Raw genomic sequence first — 24641 nt, forward strand, 5'->3', positions numbered from 1 at the left:
TAGATGACTGTAGTTTGTAATATATAATATAAAACATAAGCTTAGATACTTATAATAGGTTTTCTTATTAAATTTTATAAAAAATGTTATTTTATCATAAATCTATAAGCTAAAAAACTGACCATTAAATTCTATGTACTCATTAAAATTATTATTTAAGCTATTTAACAAAAAATAAAAAAAATTATGTAACAATAGACTATTAAAAGTTATTCATAAAATAATCAGAATACTATTTTTTAAGGGCTTTTATCCTGTTGTTATATCCCAAATATTAAAACATGCTCTTTTTCAACTGATAAATAACCTTAGTAAGACTTTCTTACTCTACATCCCTACACAAAAAACTGGATTTCTTTAATTCATGACTGTAATTATGTTTCAACTTTAAATATTCCTGGGACTCATTAGACTATGGCTTTAATAGGAGGACCTGGAGTAACATTAGCTTAATGCTAAACCTGGAATTTATAATCGTAATTGGAATGCGGGATAAGATATTTAGATATAAGAATTAAAAGGACTAAAGATAATAGCATGCCTATTTATCACGGCATTGTCTTTTAAAATTCATATTTTGAAAAAGACGTTTTCCCTGTTGTTTAAAGATTTCTACTAGAAAATCCTAATGAATTTATCATAATGAATGTAAAATCAGAAGGCAAACCTGAAGCAGGTGCTTTAAATTTAGAAGATATTTTGCAACCTTTTATTAATTAACATAAGGATTTATTCTTTTAAACTACTGGAGGTATACCTCTCGTAAAAGATCTTAGGGGAAAAGTATGGATACTACCTTATTATAATTGGAACTTAAATGGTTTCTCTTTAGAAAAGCTAAAGTTGGAAGATATTCTTCATCATTAAGATGCATTTGAAGCTAATTTAAGGGATAAAAAAAATTAAATAATTGAACATCATGTGAAGGCTTTCTTCAATAAAGATCTGAGATCTTAAGGCAAAAAACTATTTATTAATAATATAAATGCAGTAAAATGGTATAAGTGGCCATCAGAATTCGCTAAAGCATTAAATTAATTTGTTTTTGACAAAAAGTACTTTGAAGGAATCGTAGCTTTAGATTTCCCAGGAGAATTGTTAATCAAAGAGGTTATAAAATCTAATTTTCCTGAAAACTACTTTAAATTAATTGAAAATTGAATGGATTAATTCATTATTTTTATAAACTAATTATTTATATATATTAATTAGATGATGATAACTCAATTCATAAATATTAAAAAAGAATTTAAAATTATTTATTTATTTGTCTGTTTATTTATTTATTAGTTAGCATTATGGAATAATTAAATAATTTCTCAAAATGCTTAAATTATTAAAATTATTTTATTTATCAAAAATAAATCTTAATTTTAAAAATTAATTTTAAAACAATATTGCAATCATAAAAATTTAATTTTTTATAAAGAAATAAATTCATATATTTATTAATGCATTTATTGAATAAATAAATTAATTAATTAATTAATTTAGTGTTAGGTTGATCAGTAAAAATTTTAAACAGAAAAACTTGTTGTTATCAATTATTCATCATTAAATTGTATTACCCACAAAAATTATTATAAAATATTAAATAATTTAAATAAAGTAGGAGTAAAAAAGTTTTAAGCCAATTAACAATAACTTTTTAAAAATAAGAATGCAGGTCTAAAGATAACAACAGCATGTAAAATTTAATTCTCTATTAGAATATTATTTGATATTTCCTTTTTTTGGATAGGACCCTTTTCTATCACCTCATAAGTAGGATGAATTTGAATCATCTAAAGAATAGGAATAAGGATCTCCAAAATAAACCACATTTGGATCATCAATAAGAAAAGTTAACGATTTTGAAGTTTAATAAGCAGAAAAAACTTTTTTGACAGCTCAATCAGGGGAAGATGTATCAAACGCGCTCGAGCATGTCAAGAATACATATGTATACATTAAATTTAAAAATACATTATCATATTTAAAATATAAAAAGGAACTTATAAAAGCTGCATAAGTAATCTTGAATTCTTATAAAGAAGAAGTTTAGGAATTGAAGGAAGAAATTAGTACAATAAAGCCAGCAACAGAACCCTATCAAGAAGAAATTGTAAATTTATGTAAACCTAAAATAGAAGAGTTCTAATAGTAACTAGAAAAGAATCCAAAACATCAAGATGAAATTAACAAAATATTTTAGCTTTCCATAGCTTAACTAAAGAAAGAAGATAAAGCTATTGATCAAGAAATAATAAAAGTTATTGACAGAATACAAATTTTAGAAACTGTGCTAGGAAAATATAAAAAAAGCTATTGAAGATAAACTAACTTATATACAAACAAACACAATTATATATATAAATTATATTAAAAAATATATAATAAATAATTAAACTTAACTGATTTATTATTTTTAATTTGTTATTATAAAATTATATTTTTTAAAAACTACTTACTAATCCTAAATAATCTCCATAAAAATACATTTCTTCTTAAAAATATTTATTATTAAAATGTGGTTTACTTTGAGAAATTTTATTTAGTTGAATAAATAACATTTAATATTTTATTCAAATTCTCAATATCTGTACTAAATATAAATAAATTATTTTAACTTTATTTTAAAGTTTATTATATATTTTTTTTACTTTTAAAGTTAAAATAAAGAATTAAATTTATGGTTAAAATAAATTTTAAGTTAATTTTAAATTAAATATGTTAAATTTATTATATAAATTAACTTATAAACTTGATATTGAATAACATGAAAAATTCGGTTTTATATAAACTATTTTATTAAATTCAACTTCTTAAAAAATTTTGAAATAAATTAAATTTAAAATTTTAATTTTTATTAAAAATTTATGAAAAAATAGATTTAAATTAAATCTGATCTAAATAGTTAGTATTTAATATATTCAATAATATAGCATACTAAACTTTAGTTTAATATTTACCCTAAATAAATTAAAATAAAAGTTTTTATTATCTAGAGTATTTCTTTTATGCACTACCTTTGTTGATTTTTTTTGTTAATACTTTTAAATATTTAAATTAGCTTAGTGTGATAATATGATCAATCTTATAAAAAATTAATAAAGAAATCTTTAGTTTATGGGTATAAATAATATTTTTTTTTTTCAACAATACATATAATAATAAAAAATATTAAAATAAATATTAATATTTAATTGGTTATTTATAATACAAAAATAAATCTTTTGATATTAAATTTTTAATATACATTATTTTGTAAACAAATTAATAATATTCTGGAATTCATTGATTGATTTATAAAATAAAAAAATAAAATATTTTATTTATTATTTGATTGTCTATTTTAATTTATTTTCTATTCTTTCAAAATTAAATTTTAAGTAAAAGTGTTTTATGTAGATAGCTAGCTTGTTTAATATACCTATTTTATTTTAATTTTGCTATGGTGACAAAATAATCTTAATAATTTATCAAAATAGTACTGTCTATAACAATATTTAGAATTAGATAGCGATTTCGAAAAGCTTATACTAAAAGATGGTTTGGATGTAGTAAAAGAAATATAAAAAATATTGGCTGGCTATTTTATCTTTTTTTAAATTATCTTAAAATAATTTTATTACTTCCACCTATTTATTTGTAAATTTATTTATTTATTTATTGTTTTTTTTAATGATGTTAGAAATGTAGTAGATAAAAATATACAGAGTTATTGTCTAGAACATAAGAGTTTTGTGAAAAATTAAGTAAATTTTTAGAAAAGAATACTTATTTATTTAAGGAAACTAGAAAGACGAAGATAAGTGAATAAATACACTATATATAAATGTTTGCATATTAAAACAGACAGAAATTTTATATTATTTTAAATTATAGATATTTTTATTGAAATAATACATGCATGCTCGCTTACCAGTTTATTTATAACTTAATTACATTTTCTTATATCAAAAGCAAGCATATTATTTTATATTTTTTAATTAAACGAGATTTTTATATAGAGATAAAGTAAGCTGAAGGGTGAAGTTTATTTGAGCTTTATAGACAATAGGATTTTTTTGTTAGTTTTAAAAGAATCGAATTATTTTTCTAGCTAAGCTAGAATATTTAGTCATATGCGTATTATTAGATTATTAATAATTCTTTAAAATTGCTACCAGTTATTGGCTTTTTCAAAATTTATTAATTTGATTGTAGTAATTGTAAAGCTATGCCTATATTAATTTTGCCTTTTCTTCAGGAATTCTTTATTAATAAAATAAATGAGTTAAAAATAAAACTTTTATTTATGTAAGTTAATATTTCTGTTTAATAATAATTACCTTTTTTGGTTAATTAGATATTGCACATGAGCTTCTATTTAGTTGGAAGGTCTCAAAGAGTTGCTTTGGTACTTTCTTTCTTTTTAGTAAAAGTCATTTTGTAATTGATTTTATTGAATTTCAATATTTTATAATCTGTAGAGAATTGAAAATTCTTTGAGGAGCTACTAATCAAGAATTATGGGCTAGTATTGTACTCCTTCACATTCAAAATCATTCTCACAAGGTTTATGCTTTCCTCTGATCATAAGTTAATTTTCTTGTAAAAAGCAATCGTTATCTGTATTGTAAAAATCAATATCTTAATTATATTAGTTGGAGGATGAGGTTTAGCAGTATTATGCATAAGTACGTCTTTTTTGTTTTCTTTATCCATCATTATTTTTTATTTCTGAATTTATCCCAAACATTTATTTAAAATAGACTAATGTTAAAATATATATATTATATTTAGCTAGGCACTTGCTACACTTTTTTTTCTCCTTATTGGAATTTTGGTAATGTTTTTTGCGTAATAATTAATAATAATTTAGTGATTACTTTTTTTTAGAATTTAAAGAAGAGATAATTGAAGCAAATCAATTTTTGAAATTGTTTATCTTTTAGAGTCTCGAACACATTCATTCAACTAAATTAATTTCGAAATATAATAAACTCAATATATTAAATAAGGAGTGCTATAAAAACGAATGAATAAATGTATTAATTAATTAATCAAAACATACATACATACCACAGTTTTTCATTTATAAAAACTTAGAAATTATTCTAAAAAAATATATGTAGATAATTCATTCATTAGTTTATGCTTATAAATCAGAGCATTAAATTCTGATGATATTCCCTCGGTTCATAAAAATATGCAAAATATTTATTTATTGTTTTTTTTTATTTCTTTTTCTAGAAAAAATATTTTAATTATTATAGAATTTCTATTTTTCTATTATTTTTATCAAATATATTAAACCATAATAATAGAACATTATTTTATTTGTTTGATAACTGAAAGAATCAATTTTTATTCTAGATTTTTTATTTTTGTTATTCTGTAAATATTTAACAATGAGATAAAATAGTTTCTTTAAAAAAAATTAAACCGCCTTAAAATTTAATTGCAAATTCTATCTAAAAAGATTTATATTAAAAAAATACTTTTTAATAAGCAAATTTATACTTAATCAAATTTTATGAAGCAAGGTACCATTAAAAACTTCTTTGGAAATAGCCAAAAGAAAAAGGAAGAATTAGGTGAAAGCAATTTAGGTTCTGACAAAAAATGTGCTACTCAGTCTCAAAAAGGTGCTGAGACAAATGGTTAAAACTCAAAGGAATCCCAATAAAAGCCTGATGAATCAAAATCATAGCAAGAAGAATCTTAATTAAAAGAAAAACCAAAAGCATAAAAAAGAAGATAAATAATAGATAGCAGTGATGATGAAGAAGTTCCTTCATTGGCTACGATGTCTATAAGTAATAAGTAAATAAAAAAAGTGGAAAATGAGAACTAAAAAAATGAGTCTTCTAAATCAGAAACAAAATCATCCACAGATTCTAGCAATTTGTCGAAATAAATACTTGAAAAACCAAAAAATGAAGATGAAAAATTAAGCCAATCATCTAAAAAAGCAGCAGAATAATAAGGTATGTGAAATTTAATCAATTTTTAAATATGATTTTTTTTATTTATTCTGTAGATACAAAAAAGAAACCAACTAATAATTTGAGAAAACTTTTGGATAAGCACTTTGACCCTATTGAAGACGCTCCATTCTATAAGGATTAAGAAGTCTTGTTTGGTTATTTATGTGATGGATTTGAAAGAGTAAATGAACAGGAAGGTAAAAATTCAAAGGCTATACAAATTGAAATAATGTCAAAAATTTTCAAGTCGATCATATTACTTAATCCTGACTAGGTATATGAAGCTTATATGTTTTGTATTTTAAAGATAGCACCTGATTATGAGTCTAATGAGCTTGGTGTGGGTAGGGAAATACTTTAAAAAGCAATTAGTAATTGTTGTGGTAAATCAGTTACTTAAATCAGAGATAGCCTTAATAAACTTGGTGACTTAGGTAAGGTTGCGTCCGAAGCCAAATCTACCTAAAAAAACATCACAAATTATTTTTAAAAGCAGGCTAAAGAAAAGCCTCCTATTACTCTTAATAGAACTTTTAATGATTTGAAAAGTATTGCAGCTGCTTCAGGAAAGGTAAACAAACATAATTTATTTATTTATTGAACAACTCATAATTAAATGATTTATAGGACTCAACTGCAGAAAGAGAAAGAATTATTATAAAATATATGAATGAAGCAAAACCAGATGAAGCATGCTATTTTATTAGATTTTTAGAGTAGAATTTGAAAATTGGTGCTGCTGAAAAAACAATGTAGGCAGCTCTTTCCAAAGCATTCTTTGAAATTGCCCACAATATCAAAAGCAATCACGTTTACACAGAATAATAAAACTAACTTTTAGAAGAATTTAACTTCAATATCACTAGATGTCTGTGTGAGTTTCCAAACTATTACTAAGTCATTGAGACTTTGAAATAAATTGGCAAAGATATTTCTAAATTATTAGATATCTGCAAGATCACGATAGGCGTTCCCTGCAAGCCTATGCTTGCCAAACCAACAAAATCAATTTAAGTAACAATAAATAAATATATAAATTATAAAGTATAATAAATTTACAAATACTTAAAGGTTATTTTGGAAAGATTCAAAGACATGACTTTTACTTGTGAATACAAGTATGATGGATTGAGAGGTCAAATACACTACGATGGAAAAGATGTTACTATTTTTAGCAGAAACCTAGAAAATATGACATAGATGTATCCTGATATTGTAGAATTCATAAAAAAACATGTCAGCTAATCGAAAACTGTTAAAAATTTTATTTTAGATAGTGAAATTGTAGCTTTTGATAAAAACACCAACAAAATTAGACCTTTCTAATAATTAGCAACAAGAGGAAGAGTCAATGTCAAATTAGATGAAATTGATATAAAAGTTTGTGTTTTTATGTTCGATTTAATATATATCAATGACTAGAGTTTGCTACAAACAACACTTTAAGAAAGAAGATAAAAAATTTAGGAGTGTTTTGTTCAAGAACCTGGTGAGTTCTGCTTTGCTGAGCACATAAACACTGAAGATGTTGAACAAATTTAAGTAAATTGATAACCAATTAATTATTGAAAAATTAACATCTATTTTTTTTTTAGGAATTCTTAGAAAAATCTGTTAAGGTGGGATGTGAAGGCTTGATGGTTAAAACTTTAGAAACTAACTCAACTTATGAACCAGCAAAAAGATCATTTAAATGGCTTAAACTCAAAAAAGATTATTTAGATAGTGGGTTAGGAGATACACTTGATTTAGTTCCGATTGCAGCCTTCAAGGGTACAGGTAAAAGAGTTGGATTGTATGGTGCTTACCTATTAGCTTGCTACAATGAAGATATGGAACGTTATGAAACAATATGTAAAATAGGTACAGGATTTTCAGATGAAATCTTAGAAGCATGCTATAAATTCTTCTAAGATAAAATTATACCATAGCCATAATCTGATTATTTAACCAAAGATTTTAAAGCAGATGTATGGTTTAAACCTTCTGTAGTTTGGGAAATTAAGGGAGCAGATTTACAAATATCACCAGTATATACTTGTGCAATTAGTGAAACAAATTAAGAAAAAGGTATTGGTCTTAGATTCCCTCGTCTTATCAGAGTTAGAGATGATAAAGATCCAGTCGATGCTACTTCTCCTTCTTTTATATACGATATATATAAACAATAAGCTGTTGTAGCAAATGATTTTGATGATGGTGATGATTTCTATTGATTAGCTTAATTAAATAAAAAAGAATTTTTATCAATTTTTAGTCTGAATTCATGCTTCAAAATTATTTTTTGTTAATTTGAAAAAATTATTAAAGACTTTTATTTATGTTTAATAATAATTTTTAAATTATGAAAAATAAATATATTGAGTAAAAATTGATCATTCAGTATTAACTATAATCTTAAAGTAAAGTTGCTGAAACTAAAAATAAATGAAAATAATTGTAAGTAAATTTTAAATTAAAAAATCTTCTTTATTTATATTTGTGTGTAATCATTAAATAATAATATTTTAAAGGAATATTTTGTATGTAGTTTAAATAAAACAATGTAAGCATTGATTAATCGATGTAATAGAATGATATTACTAAATATTTTTTGAGTAATATTAAAATATTAATACAATTTCATAGTAATTATAGTTTTTTTGTATTCACAAATTTCATTCATTTAATAAATAAAAATAAGCAATACTAAAAAAAGTATACAAATATATTTTTTCAAAATACATTGATTATTAAGTCAGTCAGTCATTCATTCATTTGTTATATTTTAGTTTTATGGAACTTAGAAAGTAAATGAAGTAAGAAGATTAGCAAAGTGGTGAGTAAAAATATTTTACTCTCTTAGAGAGCAGCAGCAGTTTTATTGTAATTATTCCATTTAGACTCATATGCGATTATCAATCATCTTTATTTCAACAAATTTTATTAGATTGAATGTACGTAAAAAAAAAACTTTAAAATTGATAGTAAACTTGTTATCAACAAGAAATCTCAAGCAATTAAGCTATGTGGTAAATCTATTAAATGCTCCTCGAATTAAAAAAAAATTTTTTTATTTAGGATAGGATTACATAGATGATAAAATAATAAATGTTTAATAATTCGATGCGATACTTGGAGTTATTTAAATATAAGATTTCTCATTTCTTCTTGTAGTTAAAGAAAAGACAAAGGTTGCTACACTCCTTTAGCAGCATGATGTTTATGAAATTTAATCTGTTTAGTTCTTTAAAATGTCAGTAATCTTTTGCATTTTTAAAAGCTTGAAGTATTTTTAAGAGTTTAAACATATAAATAGGATTAGCAGATAACTTAAAAGATTAAAGAGTATATGGAAGGTGTATAATAAGTAATTAAAGCAATTGAATGAGTAAAAAGTTATCTAAATTTGAATTTAAAATATAGATTTTGCAGAGTAATCACTATTTTTCTTACACATACCCACTTGATCAAAGCAGGTATAGTATAAACCACCCTGTAGAAGGAGAAGATATTTTTACGTGGAATAAAAAAATATCCAGTAATTTTACTCTTTAGAATATAGATCCTATTTGGATAGTAAAAATCATATAAGGATATGTAGGACAATTTAAATATACCACTAATAAATAAAATATAAACATAACACTTATATGTCGTCGTTCTTTCAAAAGAGGAGGCACTCGGTATATTCACAGAGGTATTTTATTTTTTGATTAATAAATTTCTGATCATATGATTTTGTTTTCTAATCAAGAGCTTATAAAGAAAGCATTCTCAATTTTTTATCAAAATAAATTTGATTTCATAATCAAATTAAAAAGAAAAAAATTTAAAAGGTTTAATTTGAGCTTAACCTAGTCTTTTAAACGAAATAAAATATTTAATTTGTTTTTTTTTATAAAATACTAAATATTATTATATTTTAACTTATAAAGGAGTTGATTCTGATGGTTATGTAGCTAACTATTGTGAGAACGAATAAATAATTGAATCTAATGAATACATATTTAGCAATATATTGATTAGAGGAAGTGTACCAATATTTTGGGAACAGGTGGGCGTATAGGCTCACTTAAAGCTGACTAGAGGAGATAAATTAAATGAGTAAGCCTATGGAAAGCATTTTGACATGCTAGAAAAGATGTACTTTTAAGGATTAGCTAGAGGAAAAATTCATATTTTTAATTTAATGATGTAGAATGATAAATATGAGTAAACACTTAGCGATTCGTTTTAAGCCAATCACTTAAAATACTAAACAAAATATAAATAAATTTCTTAAAAGGAAAATAGTATGTATGATTTTTTTGATTTCCATAAAAGAGCTAATGAGTTAGATGAGTATGTTTATAATATTATGCATAATACTTACGATTATGGATATTATAAAGAAATTAAGTCAAAACCTATACTTTATCAGTAATAGGTTTGCTTCTTTAGAGTGAATTGTAAGGACTGCTTGGATAGAACTAATTCTTTCCTCATGAGAATTGCTTTTTATTAAATTGAATAAATATTAAGATAAGAATTGGGAATTACAATTATTGATTAAAATATCGAATAACAAATACACGCAAATAAATTATTTGATACTCAAGATCCGTTAATTTAATAGCTCAAGTAACTTTGGGTAGAAAATGGAAATAGTATATCTAATTTATATGCAGGAACTGATTCTACAACTAAAAAAGCCTCAAGCGGATTTTAATATAAATTAAATGCATATTTAATTGGTATGAAAAGGTTTGTCAATTGTAACTTAAATGACTCCTTTAAAATGGAATGCATAAATCTTATAACATGCCAGCATTTTGATTCATTTTATGGTAAAATTATTTATTCAACTAACCTATGTTTTTTTAAAATAATTTTTTATCATTAAGAAATATCTGAAGAAATTTAAGAAGCTTTATATATGAAAAGAGATCTCTTCTTATAAAAATAAAGAATAAAAATACAAATTTTAAGCTGGAATGTTATGAGTTTAGTCCCTTAACCTTAAATATAATTTAAAAGTAAATTTTATACATGAATATTTATTTTATAAATTTACATTAATCTAAAATAGATTTCTTTGATAGAAATAATGAAGAGAAACCTGATATAATAGTAGTTGGGCTTTAGGAAATAGTAAAGGTCAGCAAATTTAAGATATAAAATTTTTTTAGCAACAATCATGATGAAAAATCAGCTTAGTTATGGGCTTAAATTATACAAAGACACATCCATGAGCAAGTTGATAAAAATTACATGCTTATTAGCTCTTCAGATATGATGGGAAATTTTTTGTAAGTTTATGTAAACCCTTTAATTAAAGATAGCATCAAAAATGTAGAAACTGAAACAGTAAAGTGTGGGCTTGCAAAAAAAGCAGCTGATGTTGGTAAAAATAAAATTTCACTTATCAAATATTTAATTGATTTTAAATTTAAGGTGCTGTTATTTGCAGGTTGGGAATAAATGAAACTTCAGTTTGTTTTGTTCATTGTTTTTTACCAGGTGGAAGAAATAAGAAAAAGGTTTAATAAAGATTTGAGGCTATCAACCACATCCATAATACAGCTTTTCAGAAAGAAAAAAATGGAAAAACAAAAACAAATAAAATAGATTAGTCAGATTTGATATTTTTGTTTGGAGATCTAAATTTCAGAGTCGATTTGGAATATGATACTGCAAATGAGATGATTTAAAATTATAAATATTACCTTTCATAGGAACAAATAAGTGATGCAGTTAAATAAATTTAGGAATTAGTTAAAAAAGATTAGCTTATAGAATATGAATAACTTAAAAATTAATCATACCTTAAACCATATATAGAAGGAATTATATAATTTCCTCCAAATTTTGTAGATAGAACGAAAAAAAAAAGAACTCCTTCATGGTAAATATTTTACTCAACTTATAAAATCTAAAAATTTTGTAATTATAGGAGAGGAAGAATTTTATATTGTTTAAATGACGAGTTATCAACAATAAACCAAAGGTTCTATAATACAATTTAATAAAGCAATGAGTCTGATCATAAGTAAAAATTAATTAATTTATATTAATCCTAAAATAAAATTTTTAAACTTAATAAAGACCTATTACTTCGTTCTTTGAAATTAGCACTCAAAAGATAGATCAAGAAAAAAGGAATTAGATTATATAGGATTTATTTAAAGAAAAAGAAATAAGCAATGAAAAATAAAATGACCTATCTTGATTTTAAGTTCAAATCATTTTTTACAAATTAAAAAAATATCTTAATAAAATAAATAAATAAATTTAATTAACAAAATTTAAATAATAATTTAATCCATATTTAAATATTTATATTATTTAAATATTAATATGTTTTTAATATCAAATTTATAATTACAAATATCAAGTTTAAGTTATTTCTTTATTTCGTTTAAATTTACTCATTATATTTCTGCTAAATGATATTTTATTGTTTGCTAATAATTTTTTAAATTTAATTTTTACAAAAAAGTCAATTTCCCCAAAGTAAAAGCAAGCAAGCATAGCTACCTACTGTGAACAAAAATTTTGTCACAAATGTTCCCAAATAAAAAAAATTCTTTAATTAAAGTTTTTACTTTTAAGAAAAAATATTAACTTTTATAAATAATTAATGAAATTTAAGTAAATTTCTTACCTATATTTATTTATACCTCTTCGATAACCAAAAAACTTAACACAAAGAAACTCAAATATTTATCCCAAACCCTAACCCCAGTCTTCAACCCCAATATATTTCCAAATGAGCTGAGTTTGTTTCAATTAATTAATTTTATATTAAAAAATAAAATGAAAAAATCATTATTAAATAGATTATATTTATTTTTTCTTTATTAATATTTCACAAAAATTATAAGTAAATAATTAAAAATAGTATTTTTGATTAAATATTAAGTAATTTAAAATTAAATAATGTCTATATAGAAAATACATGAAACCAATCAAGATATCACTTACGTATATTTTCAAAATTGAAATAAAATTAAGTTGAGAACATTTTCACTATTCTCAATCTGGTTAAGAATTCTGAAAAATATTTTAATTTTGTTAAGAATGTGACATGATTCTTTATAATAAATTTAAAATTAAAATATTTAAAATATTTTTTTAATAAATTAAAATTTAATTTACATATTTCATAATACAAAATTAATTATTAAGTAATAAATATAATTAATTGCATTTTCATAATTTAATGTAATCGTAATTAAATTAATTAACTTTTATCATTGAGTTTTCTTAGAATAAAATTGTTTTTCCATTTAAATCATTATGTAAAAATGACATAATTTCATTTTTCTGTTTTTAAATAAAATATACAAATAAATGAATAAAAAATAAATTAATTATTAATTAATTACCTGGGTCAATAAAGTTTGAAGATTAAATTTAAACATATCTAAAAACGATAGTTTAAAATATCTAAATCTCTCATCATTTTTCATCTTAAATTCAACTTCATTATATTAATAGTTTGAGTGCTTATAGTTTTTTGGGTCAAATCCTTCAAGCAGCAGAAGCCCATTAAGCTTTCTACTATGTTAAATTTACAATATATGATTTCCCCAATTACTCTGATAGATTAAAATCCACTATAATATATTTATATAAAGGTTAATATTAATTAAATAATAATAATTAAAAAAACCTTGTTGTTGCTTTGGTCAAGCTTGAAAATTAGAAGTTTGTATTCATAAACTTCATTCAAAACAATGTGGTTTTATGTCAAATTAGTTGTCAAACTTATTGCAAAGAATAGCTCACCATCAGTATCTCTAAATGGCTCTATTGTATAAATAGCAAACTTGTCTATATCATCAGCAATATCCATAACTTCTTCTCCTGTTATAAGGTTTAAGAACCCAAATCTATTAGTTTTCATACTTGCAAGAGCTATGAATGAAGGTATCTCTGGCATGCAGCAACTCAAAGTAAACTGATCTTTGAATAAATATTATTTAATATACTTTCTTCTTTTTACATCAAACATTCCTACATGAGTTTTTGTCCCTTGTCTCTGAATCAAAAGCAATTTTTAGTTTTTAATGAATGAATTCAAAATGCTATCAAATAAATGATTTCTAACATTAAAATGCTTTACAAGCTTCAAAGATGTATTTTAATTTTAGAAATTCATTAAAGAAAAACCCTTTTTTGTTTATGGGTGCCCATTCATTATTACTAAATTCATTTTTCTACAATAAAAAAAACTCTGATTTACTGGAAGTTAAAATGGAATATTAAATACACAATTCAATTTATCTACTTCCCATATTTTTAATTAATTATTTCTTCCAATAGTTAAAAATTTTTCTTTATTAATGTAGCCTATAAGACCAATATCTTTTCTTTCTTCACTAGTAAAAAGTTCTTGGTCTATCTGTAATGAGGAATTTATTGTAGAATGAGCAACAGCATAACAGATTGGTATTAGTGCACCGTACTTAGGTGTTTCTCCGATCTATTATTTATCCTTTTGTGTTTTATTAATCTTAGAAATTTGAGATTTTATTTCTTCATTAAGTTCATTCATTTTTTATATTATTGTTTCTTGGTTGAGTAAATATACTGCAGTATTTGCTTTTTCTTTTTATGATTTTACCATAGCTGATGCATAAAAAGATTTTGCAAACAAATTTATGATATCAAATAAAGGATCTTTACTATTAAAGATATCCGTTTCTTATTCAGCCATTTCGAAGAATTAATCACTCTTTATCATTTTGAGATGTTTCTTTTAAATTTTTGATTACTTTTAAAAAAAATCCAATTACTAAGTGATTTTGTTGATTTCTTCCTTTGAGTTTTTTAAATCTTCGAATTGATTGAAAACAGTCTCTAGTTTATCTAAGTTATCTTTAATGCTTCTTTCATTACTTTCGAATATTTTTCTGAAATTTTTGTATTCTTAAAGCTCAAAGTGTTAAATATCCTTAAAAAATGTATTTAAGAGAATCGTTTTGTGTTTTTTATGACTTTAGACACAGTTGGAACAGATAAGAGCAGACTCTTGATCACATTTAGAATCTTTACAGACTGAAATAATTCTTTCCTTAAGATGTACTGTACAGAATATATCGAAACAATTTTTATATGACTAATCAGTGTCATATTCTTCTGGGTTATATCGTTTTTTACCAGCACATGAACGCTGAGGTCTCATTTTTTTCTTTTTCTTTTTTTTTTTTCCTAATTTTTTTATTAATTTTTTGGTTTAGAAATTAAATATTATAATTTTGAGAAATTTAAATAATTATTAGATAAGTCAGATCAATATAAAAATAACTAAATTTCTCACTTGGATCCTCTTTTTTTTGATTATTTCCCAGCTCACTGAATTAAAATTGATCATTGAAAAATTTATAGTAAAATATGAGAAACTTTTTCTATTTTATTATTATTACACTTCTATATGTCTTCTTCTTGTTAAAAATTTTTAAAGATATCTAATTTTTGTATGATTTATTTCATCTTTCAATATTTAAAAATAATTTTTAGCCTCTAATTTTATTTTAAGTAAAATTCTTATTTAATCTTAAATAATTTTTTGAAAATAAATACTAAATTTGAAAAAATATTTATTTTATTTTGCTATTTTTTTTACACGTACGTAATTTTCAATAAATTACTTTTCATTACAAAATAAAAATAATTAAATTCTAATTTCAAGTAGACGCAGTAAAATAAAAATTATATCTTGAATTTAGTAAAACATTGATTGATTGAGTGAAAATTTAGTTAAATCTAATTTTTTTAATAAAGTTATTCAAGTCTAAAATAAAAATTAGTATTCCCTAATCTAAAATGTATTTTAATTTTGATACATCATCATATTAATTAAAACATAAAAATCATCTAAATGGTGAATAATTTTAATTAATAAGATGTAACATATAAAAAATAAACAAAAATCAAACACGTATACAAAAACTATTTAAATTTAAGTTTTCCTTAAAAGAAAAATAATAGCATATCAAATAGAATACAATTATAATATGAATAAAATATTATTAAAAAACTAAACCAATTTATAACAAATAAATAAGTCAATTATTTGGAATCCTATTTAAATCTTAATGAAAAAAAACAAAAATCATTCAATAAATAAATATAAATATTTTTTGAAATTAAATGAATCAATAAAATATACATTAAAGTAATAAATTTTCCAAATAAAAGTTAATTAGTTAGTTTAATATAAAACAAAGTTTTGCTTGATTTTTTAAATATTTTAAATTATTAAAATCAATTTGCTAAATAAAAAGATGGTTGCATTAAATTTTAATTTAAATTATCGAAATTTTGTAACCCATAAATTTAATCATCCTTTTATAAAATAATTAATTAAGTTATTTATTTGATTTTTATAATATTTTTGTTTATAAATATTAAGTAATAATTGATAAATAGAAATATAAAATAATAAATATTTTAATTGATAAATTTGCTCTACAAAAGGAAATATACGAATGAATTAATAGCTTGTAAAATTTTTTAATACAATTTTCACATTAAATTATCATCTTTTCTGACAAATGGATTTTGACTTAATTCATCCTTATTTTGTGTATTTAAAATTGTTTTTTATTGCCATAAAGTTTTTTCATCTAATCTTTATAATCTATCTTATTCACCAAATACTATTTTTAAAATAAATAAATAAATCAAATTGAATTATCCATTTAAAAAAGCTAAAGAATTACATTTAGATGCTTTTTCTTGAGAAGGAGGAACAAATGAAGGATATTTAACACCGTGTTATATATTTTGATCAATTTTATACATAGCATTTTTAATCTAATAAATAGAGCTATTGGGATAAACCATTCCTATTGTTTTTGGATCTCTAAATACTCTTTCGTCTAAAGCTGACTGTTATTATTTTTCCTCAAGTGTTCTATCTCTTACATGCTTAAGGTTTCTAAATGCGGATATTCTAGTTTCATTTTCTTCTCTTTCCTTAAAAGGCTCAGAAATTGGAGTTAAAATGGGTTTTTCTCTTAAACCTTAAATATCGAATAGAAAATGTAATCTAGAAAAAGAATATTTAATGAAATTTACTTTAATTGTATTTTCCTTATTTTAAGACTGAATAAACAGTATCAATTCTTTTATTTAGCTTAGTATGCTCTTCGTCAACATATTTTTCTTTACGAATAATTGCAATAGCATTTAGTATTATATCAAAGCCATCGTTGTAGTTTTCTATCAAATAATATATTTAAATTTATCTTATTAAAAATTAAAATTTATTTTACAGCCTTCGATACACTTTTCTGCTGATTCCAAAAGCGATTGCTTTTCCCTATAATTTCTATCTATAATAATAAAATATTTATTGATTTATTTTTCATTTTTTTAAAGATTAAAATGAATCTAAATGTTTTTAAAAGCATGTTTTACTAATTAAAAAATAAAAATATTACTTTTTTCGTTAAGGTGCTTAGAAATTAGTTCCTTTACTTAACGAGCTTTTTTATTGACTTCTTGGTTATATGTCAGGTCTTGTTTTTCGATTTTAATATAGTTGTAAGCAAGCTTTAGAAGATAGATGGCGTTCTTTTTATTTTAATCTTTTATCATTGGATCATTGTTATCTTTTATTAATTTAATAAATTTAAACTATTTTAAAACTCAAAAATTTAATTTTTCTTTTTACCATCGCTACGAAGAGATTCCATAGCTTAACTGTAGAGATCTTACTTACTGTTATAAAAATAAAATAATCAATTACACAAAAATATTTTTTAATAAATTAATAAAATTAAATTACTTTTATCTGAATCTCATCAAAGGATGATTCAAGGCATCATGATAGTCTAAATTTTTAAATTATTGAATTAAATTAAATAAAAAAATATTGTAAATTTTACCTCCTTTTTCGTTGTCATCGTCATCATACCTATTTTATTCATAACTATTCTAGAAGTCTTCCTCATTTTCTTCTCCTATTTGAGATTTTTTATTCTTTTTAAATCCACCTAAATTCCTAAGTGCTTATTTTAGAGTGGCGTTGAAGGGATCTTCTTCAACATCAGGCTCTTTATCGATATCATCAATAACTTTATCTATTAACTTTTATCCCTCTTCATAGTCATCTATATAAGATTAATTATCTAAATAAATAAATTTAAACTAAATTTTTTTTACAATTTTTGAAATATCTGTAAGCAATGTCAACATATGCTTCCTTACTATTTAAATTAAAAAAATATTCAATACTCAAAAGGATAAATTTATATTTACTCTATGATATAATGGTTTTTGGTTTTTTTGATTTCTTTTGGTGGCTGAGGCTTAATTGACCTATCCTATTCCTCAACTATTTCTGCCTATTCTTAAATCTTCTTTAACTCATCGATTTATATATTCATGTATACTAAATCTTAGTACTTCTCGTCAAGATATTTTTTGAGTGATAAATACATTTATTCAATCTCATAATTTAAAAGTTCATCTTTTTTGTAATTCATATCAACCAATTTTATTGCTTTCATAATCATGTCAAATGCTTTCTAGTGATAACCTAATAAAGTAAAATTAAGTTTTTTAAAATGTTAAAAGGATAAACATATCAAAAAAATTTACCTTATCCAACCAAAATCTTTGTTTTCATCAAAAGCCTATATTTTCTATCGGAGGTCAAGTGTCTCTATTTTTTTTACCTTACCTTATTTTAGTAGCTTTCTTTTTGTCTTATTTTATTATTTGTTGATTTAGTTGCGAATCTGAATAATTCATATATCTTTTCGTTGGTCCTCTTAGTCTAGCAAAAGTTGCAGAGACCACATCCTCCACAACTCTAAATATTATTTCCAGAAGGATTCCAAAACTAGAAAAGTTTAGTTTGTTCAGTTTATTCAATAGCATTTCTTAAATTCTTAATTAATTTTTCAGGTTTTACAAGTAAGAGTTCGTTAGCCCAATGAGCGAATCTACATCTTTTTCCAAGAGGACATACTCCGTTATTTAAAATATTAGAGCACATTTTAGTTTTTACTTTTCTAAGAGCAACCTTTAATCTTTTTTCTCTTAATTTGTCTTCAATTTCCTCTTTATCCATATTTTAGGTATCTATTACTACATCCTCTTCTATTTCTTCTAAAGGCATATTAGGGTTAGATTTCAAATTTGTATCACGTTATTCAATCATCTCTTGCAATTCTTCTAGCTCTCCAATTTTTCTCTTCATTAAATCTACATTTTCGTCTTTTGTTTATAAAGCACGTTCTATTTTCAAATAAGTTTATTCTATTTAGTAGTTTAAGAATTCATTAGTATTTGGTTTTTTATTGCCAATAAGTCCTGTTTTGATGCCATAAAGTTCTAATTTTTGTAAATCATGCTAGTCTGCTTTAGGTAATGACTTATGCATCAATATTGTTTCAGCTGTAATTTCGCCTCCTATTTTATAAAATTTCATCATTTAATAAATTAATTTTAAAGGGAAATTCAAAAAATACCAAAAGAGCCTAGGTTTAATGCTTTTTTCCATTTATTTTCAAGTTATAATTGTTTGATTCTATCAGTTTCAACTTCTTTTCTAATTTATTCAATTGCTTTGCTAATAACATCAAAAGCCTCTTAGTATCTCTCAAGCTTATAAAAAATATTAGCTTTTTATAAACAGCCAAGCTTAAAAGTTAAATTGTCTGAGGATATCTTTTTATTTTCTTACTTTTTCTTAAAAGATTCAGTTTTACAAATTTTAGAGTTTGTAACTGAGGTAGCATTTCTCAGCTATAGTATAACATTTTTATTGAAAGTCTTGAATTTGCATTCAGAACAGGCTGTTTTTTAACTGCATCCAAGGCAGCTTGATAATTTATTACCAGCTGGATTCCAAGCAGGCGGTTTTGATTAGTTGGCACTGTAACCTTTATCAGCCACGATTTTTAAGTAGCTAAAAAGGATAGCCTTCTTTGCTTTTATTTCTTTATTAAATTTAAGTTCTTACATTGTATGAGCAAAAACGCAGTTAGCTCCTATAGGAACGCAAGATTTAATACTGCTTACATGCCAACGAGGACCAACATATCCAGGACATGAGTTTCTTATATATTTTATTAACAATATTCAAAATATATTAATAAATTTAACTAAATACCCTAAAGGACACATAATATTCTTAACAAGTTCTCTTCTTGATGCATATGTGGATTATGTAGCTGAAGAATATCTGCTTGAGCTCTCACCATCATACTTTTAAAAAGATAATTTCAATTAATATTTTTCCATATTATTTGTTAATTTATTTTTGATAAAAATATCTTAAGTATTTAAAAAAGCTAAAAATTATTCATTTTATTTGTATCATTATCTTCTTTAATTTTAGAAGACATACATAATCAAAAAAATCAAATTATTTTATTTTAACTTTTAAGTAATTTTCAAATATAAAAATATTACTTCTCCTTATTTTTTTGATCCTCCTAAGCTTTTTTGTTGATTCTAATTAATATAAAAAATATATAAATTGAATTTGATACTTATAATTGTTTACTCTGCCTTGAATAACAGAATCTTAATTTTCTTAAGAACGCAATTTAATAAGCTCTAGCATTTTTTCTTCTTTCTAAATTTTATTTAAAATAGCATTAAAAAATGTGTAATCACAAATATAAATATACTTAAGATTGTAATTTTTTTTATTCCTCTTTTGACAGTTCACCTTCAGATTGTTTCATGATCATTTGAAGCTCTATTTTTTTATTTCTTATTTCTTCAGATTCCTCCTTATCTCCTTATTATCCTTTCAGTTACTATGTCATCTATTATGCATATATATCAGAATAATTTATTTTTTACAAGAAATTTAATCATTAATTTATTTACTCTCTTTTTCATTTTGTACATTTAGATTGAATTTCTTTGATCTTCTGAAATCCTTTACAAAAATTAATCAACCTTTTTAATGATATCCCTTTCGTTTGCTTCCATAAACTATTTCACAAATATATCGTTAATTAAGATTGAGATTTATTTTATATAAATACCATAAGCTAGTCATAGACTTCTTTGAGTAACTCCCTATTACGAGGATTTTCAAAATTTTCTCTTTTAAGCTTTTCTTCCTACAGTTCTTTTTTGCCAATTGACTCAAAATAGAACTGTGAGTCTGGGTTATCTTACAGGAATTTAGTAACCTTTGGATTAAAGTGAGAAATAATGGATTTTATATGGAAATTATCACAAAGAGAGGAATAAGCTTCTTTGATATCACCATTTTATATTAAAAACCATGCTTTTTTAATGATACCTTTTCTATTTGTTAATTTATATATTTTTAAATTTTACTAACATATTTCAGAGCTTAATTTTACTTGTAAAGCCAAGGGTATTTGTCTTTAAAGTTTTCTCCCATCTTTGAAACTGCTAGCTCTAATCCTTTCGGTTTTTCTAGGAAAAGAGGAGAATTAATTTTTGATCGCAAGAATATGAATCTGTTTCTTTTATTCATTCTATATCCAATACTCGGATTAAATGTACAATTTTAAGCTTCTTCGAATTTCATCATAATTTATTCACGTTCTTTTTAGCAAATTTTGTTATCCCATACTGATGTGTCAGGTCTATCTTTATCATATACACTTTCTATATAATCTCTTGATAGCTCTTCAATCTTGTAATACATTTATTTTAAATTTAATTTTGTAAATTTATTGGCAAAAAATATACTTTTTTATTCAAAGTCTTTTAAAATATATTAAATGAAGGAGGAGCCCAAAAAGGAAGCTTTTTAGCTTTTTGCTTTTTGATAGAAGTTCTTGCATAGGCTCTTACAATTTCAAAGAAGTCTTTCTTAAATTTTGGAGGAAAGGGCTTAAATTAGAAAGCAGAGTTTTTAGCAAGACCATACCTAAATGCTGGATATTGCTTTTCTATAACTTTCTTATATTATTACTCGCATTGCTTTTTTTAAAAATAATAATTTAAACTGAAATTTAGTCATAGAAAGAATTTACTTAAAACAAGGCAGAAACAAACTCATTTAGACCTTTTTATTTTTATTCTCTAGTTTTTTTCTTTCTATCTTTTCTCATTTCAATAAATTGCTTAGCCGCTTGATTGAGATGACGAATAAGTTTCTTATTTTCTTCATTAGTTTATTTCTTTTCTTGAATAAGTTTTCTTATTTCCTCAGAATTAGTGCTTTAATAAAAATCCAATCTGTCTCTAAATATAATGGATAGGTCATCTATCTTTTCTTGCCTCCTCTATTCAAATATCATGTAAACATTCTCTGGTGTAATTGTTTCTTCAGGAGTTTTTCTCTGTTTGATTAAATCTTCTTCATCAGAATCAAAAACATCATATTCTAAGCCGAACTTGCTGAGACGATTTTACTTAAATCTTTACAACAAAAAAGCTAAATTAAATTTTATTTACATAAAATAACTTATAAAAATAAATACTCTTAGACTATCATATCATTAAGAATTCTGTCTTTGGGGAATTTGGTGTGCAGCTCTAACATAACCTATCCAGATTTGTATTTATCTTTAGGCTACTTGAGTTATTCAAGAGGAGTCTTTTTAGGCTCAAATTGCTTATTAAACACTTTTTTTTACAAATATTTCTTCATTCTTTGCTCTTCTTCCTACTAAGTCTTTTCTCTTTGAATCTCCTCTTATCTTCTTTCTTCATTCCACTATGCATAAAATTCTCTTAATTAAGTTTCAAAATTTTCACGACCTTCAAAATCAACATCTAAAAACTCCCTTTGTCTTTTCTAATTAAGTAAATTAGAGTTATAAATATTATTTTTTATCTATTAATTTTTTGTTTACATCTAGCTTATCATAAAATTTCATAAATTAAATCATAGGATCCTAGCTTTATTTGTTTTTAAGACTTTTATAATAATTTTAGTATTTTGCTGATTTATCAAATTTCGAAGACTCATTTTTATTTATTTATTCATCTTCCTTTTTTTATTCTTCAGGAAGATATCCACAACTTTAATCATACTGTCTGATAAACCCTGTAAAAACATCTCTGAAGTATTTGTCTATATCATCAAATATAACTTTTTCCTTGAATTTAGATTCTTTTACTTAAGAAAGAGCTTCGTTTTTCTTTTGATCACTAAAATTAACAGGAAAGCATTCATCTATAGCTGATTATATAAGCTCTTTTTAATCTTTTACTCTTGGCCAATATTCTTTCAACTTTTTTGGATGTCTAAATTTTTTTTCAGCATCACTATTTAAAAAAAAAAAGAAGCATTTTAAATACTTTTCCCTTTAAAATTAAATGTTACATATCATTTTTTTCATCTTACTCTAAGCCATTCTTAAAGTAATCATCCATAATGCTGTGAGCTAATTTCTTCCTATAGCACCATTCGCATTTCTAGAAATCAATTTAAGTATTTACTGTTTGGCTTGAATAATATAACCTATTAACAGCTTCTGTAACATTCACTTTTTAATTCTTTTTACGTTGCTATTCTTAATGAAACTTATCTAAATCCTTTTCAAAATATTGGCTAATCTTTTGATCTTACTTCTCAGATTTTTCTTTATCGTGTGAATGAATGTACAAAGTATATCTAACATCCTCAACGTTTAAATCTATGAATTCTCTTAATCTTCTTTACTTTTTTTCTTTTGCAACAAAGAATCTCTAAATATTTATAAAAATTACGATTATTTTAATTTAAAAATTTTATTTGAAATCCTCAAATATAAACATATAAAAGCAATTAAATACTTCTTTTTCATTGAGCTCGCTATCGTCTTTTTCCATTAACTCTTAAATCATATATTCTTTTTATTGAAACTCCTCCCTATCTTTAGCTGTTCTCTTCCTATTTTCTTCATTTTTCTTATTTTCAACTTGCTATTAATATATTCAGTGAAATAATTTAAATAATTATTTTATGTGCTTTTTAGATTAATTTTTCTTACCTATTTACGCAATAGCTAAAAAAAGTCAAATAATACTTAAGGATTTCTAGTCATTTTTACTTTATTTTTTTCATAGTACAATTGCTTTTTTTATTTATAACAAGATAAACTTACAATTTATTGTTTATGAGCAGAATTTAAAATAATTTAATATTCTCTTAATATTGCAAATACTAGCTAATAAGCTATTTAAATATAATTAAAATGCTTACGACCATAAAATCAAACAAATCCACTCCAAGATCTTAATAATTATCACCTTCATTCTCAATACTAAAATTAGCTTGATGAGATTTTTCAAAATCTTGAGTATCATATATCTCATCTCTATTCATCTATGATGCTTCTAAATTGTAGCTTTATAATTAAAAGATATGATAAATTCTGTAGAAATAAGACATAAATTAATGTTTTTAAAATTGAGGATGGCTAAATAAAGGTAGGCTATTTACCTTTATGTAACATCATAGTTAGCAAAATTGTAAATTCTCTCTTTGTTCATTTGTATCACTATTAAAAATCTACAATATCCTATTTCTCACTAATTAATATTTAATAACTGATGTTTTTGAAAAGCCTTTTGATATTTGTATGAATACTATTTAAAAATACAAAACAATTAATAATTAAGCAAATGAAACTATAAATGATTAAATATTATTTCTATGATTAATAAATAAATAATTTAATTAATTCATAAAAAAATTGATTAAATAAAGAAAGATAGATAGATAGATAGATAGATAGATAGATAGATAGATATATTTACTTATTTAAATATTTTTAA

At 23.1% G+C, this 24641-nt stretch overlaps 8 protein-coding genes across 8 annotated transcripts; 4 read left to right on the forward strand and 4 right to left on the reverse strand. All coding sequences in view use genetic code 6, as the record gives it.

The window, feature by feature from the left end:
• Nucleotides 1–139: 139 nt before the first annotated feature.
• Nucleotides 140–574, reverse strand: TTHERM_000348188 (transmembrane protein, putative; the record flags this gene model as incomplete). Its single annotated transcript, XM_012799532.1, has 1 exon — nt 140–574. The coding sequence occupies one exon, from the start codon at nt 572–574 to the stop codon at nt 140–142; it is 435 nt and encodes a 144-aa protein (XP_012654986.1).
• Nucleotides 575–654: 80 nt separating this feature from the next.
• TTHERM_000348189 (hypothetical protein) lies at nt 655–921 on the reverse strand (the record flags this gene model as incomplete). Its single annotated transcript, XM_012799533.1, has 2 exons — nt 655–706; nt 758–921. 2 exons carry the CDS (start codon nt 919–921, stop codon nt 655–657), a joined length of 216 nt encoding a protein of 71 aa, XP_012654987.1.
• Nucleotides 922–1660: 739 nt separating this feature from the next.
• TTHERM_00348190 (hypothetical protein) lies at nt 1661–2311 on the forward strand (the record flags this gene model as incomplete). The annotated part of the gene is made up of 3 exons (XM_001022974.2): nt 1661–1687; nt 1742–1942; nt 1991–2311. The coding sequence occupies 3 exons, from the start codon at nt 1661–1663 to the stop codon at nt 2309–2311; spliced, it is 549 nt and encodes a 182-aa protein (XP_001022974.2).
• A 1890-nt stretch (nt 2312–4201) lies between these two features.
• TTHERM_000348169 (hypothetical protein) lies at nt 4202–5006 on the forward strand (the record flags this gene model as incomplete). Its single annotated transcript, XM_012799534.1, has 4 exons — nt 4202–4381; nt 4455–4661; nt 4768–4810; nt 4864–5006. The coding sequence occupies 4 exons, from the start codon at nt 4202–4204 to the stop codon at nt 5004–5006; spliced, it is 573 nt and encodes a 190-aa protein (XP_012654988.1).
• Nucleotides 5007–5500: 494 nt separating this feature from the next.
• On the forward strand, nt 5501–8170 carry TTHERM_00348170 (DNA ligase I, ATP-dependent protein; the record flags this gene model as incomplete). Its single annotated transcript, XM_001022972.3, has 5 exons — nt 5501–5954; nt 6008–6525; nt 6582–6968; nt 7026–7496; nt 7550–8170. 5 exons carry the CDS (start codon nt 5501–5503, stop codon nt 8168–8170), a joined length of 2451 nt encoding a protein of 816 aa, XP_001022972.1.
• A 466-nt stretch (nt 8171–8636) lies between these two features.
• TTHERM_00348160 (endonuclease/exonuclease/phosphatase family protein) lies at nt 8637–12313 on the forward strand. Its single transcript, XM_001022971.2, has 11 exons — nt 8637–8819; nt 8884–8965; nt 9015–9193; nt 9253–9303; nt 9360–9633; nt 9872–10762; nt 10820–10951; nt 11005–11319; nt 11370–11820; nt 11869–11964; nt 12021–12313. The coding sequence occupies exons 1-11, from the start codon at nt 8730–8732 to the stop codon at nt 12142–12144; spliced, it is 2685 nt and encodes an 894-aa protein (XP_001022971.2). The 5' UTR covers nt 8637–8729; the 3' UTR covers nt 12145–12313.
• An 814-nt stretch (nt 12314–13127) lies between these two features.
• TTHERM_00348150 (B-box zinc finger protein) lies at nt 13128–15105 on the reverse strand (the record flags this gene model as incomplete). Its single annotated transcript, XM_001022970.2, has 3 exons — nt 13128–13241; nt 13304–13534; nt 13591–15105. The coding sequence occupies 3 exons, from the start codon at nt 15103–15105 to the stop codon at nt 13128–13130; spliced, it is 1860 nt and encodes a 619-aa protein (XP_001022970.2).
• A 1343-nt stretch (nt 15106–16448) lies between these two features.
• TTHERM_00348140 (hypothetical protein) lies at nt 16449–24356 on the reverse strand (the record flags this gene model as incomplete). The annotated part of the gene is made up of 28 exons (XM_001022969.3): nt 16449–16582; nt 16646–16948; nt 17004–17147; nt 17201–17260; nt 17369–17539; nt 17602–17648; nt 17716–17761; nt 17816–18040; nt 18093–18136; nt 18189–18468; nt 18531–19346; nt 19406–19995; nt 20050–20144; nt 20352–20393; nt 20446–20517; nt 20573–20713; nt 20778–20885; nt 20939–21206; nt 21266–21564; nt 21621–21854; nt 21908–22295; nt 22358–22674; nt 22733–23147; nt 23206–23570; nt 23658–23786; nt 23855–23938; nt 24067–24211; nt 24307–24356. The coding sequence occupies 28 exons, from the start codon at nt 24354–24356 to the stop codon at nt 16449–16451; spliced, it is 6012 nt and encodes a 2003-aa protein (XP_001022969.2).
• Nucleotides 24357–24641: the final 285 nt, after the last annotated feature.

This window comes from Tetrahymena thermophila (assembly GCF_000189635.1).
Source record: "Tetrahymena thermophila SB210 genomic scaffold scf_8254460, whole genome shotgun sequence".
In the NCBI taxonomy this organism is placed as follows: domain Eukaryota; phylum Ciliophora; class Oligohymenophorea; order Hymenostomatida; family Tetrahymenidae; genus Tetrahymena; species Tetrahymena thermophila.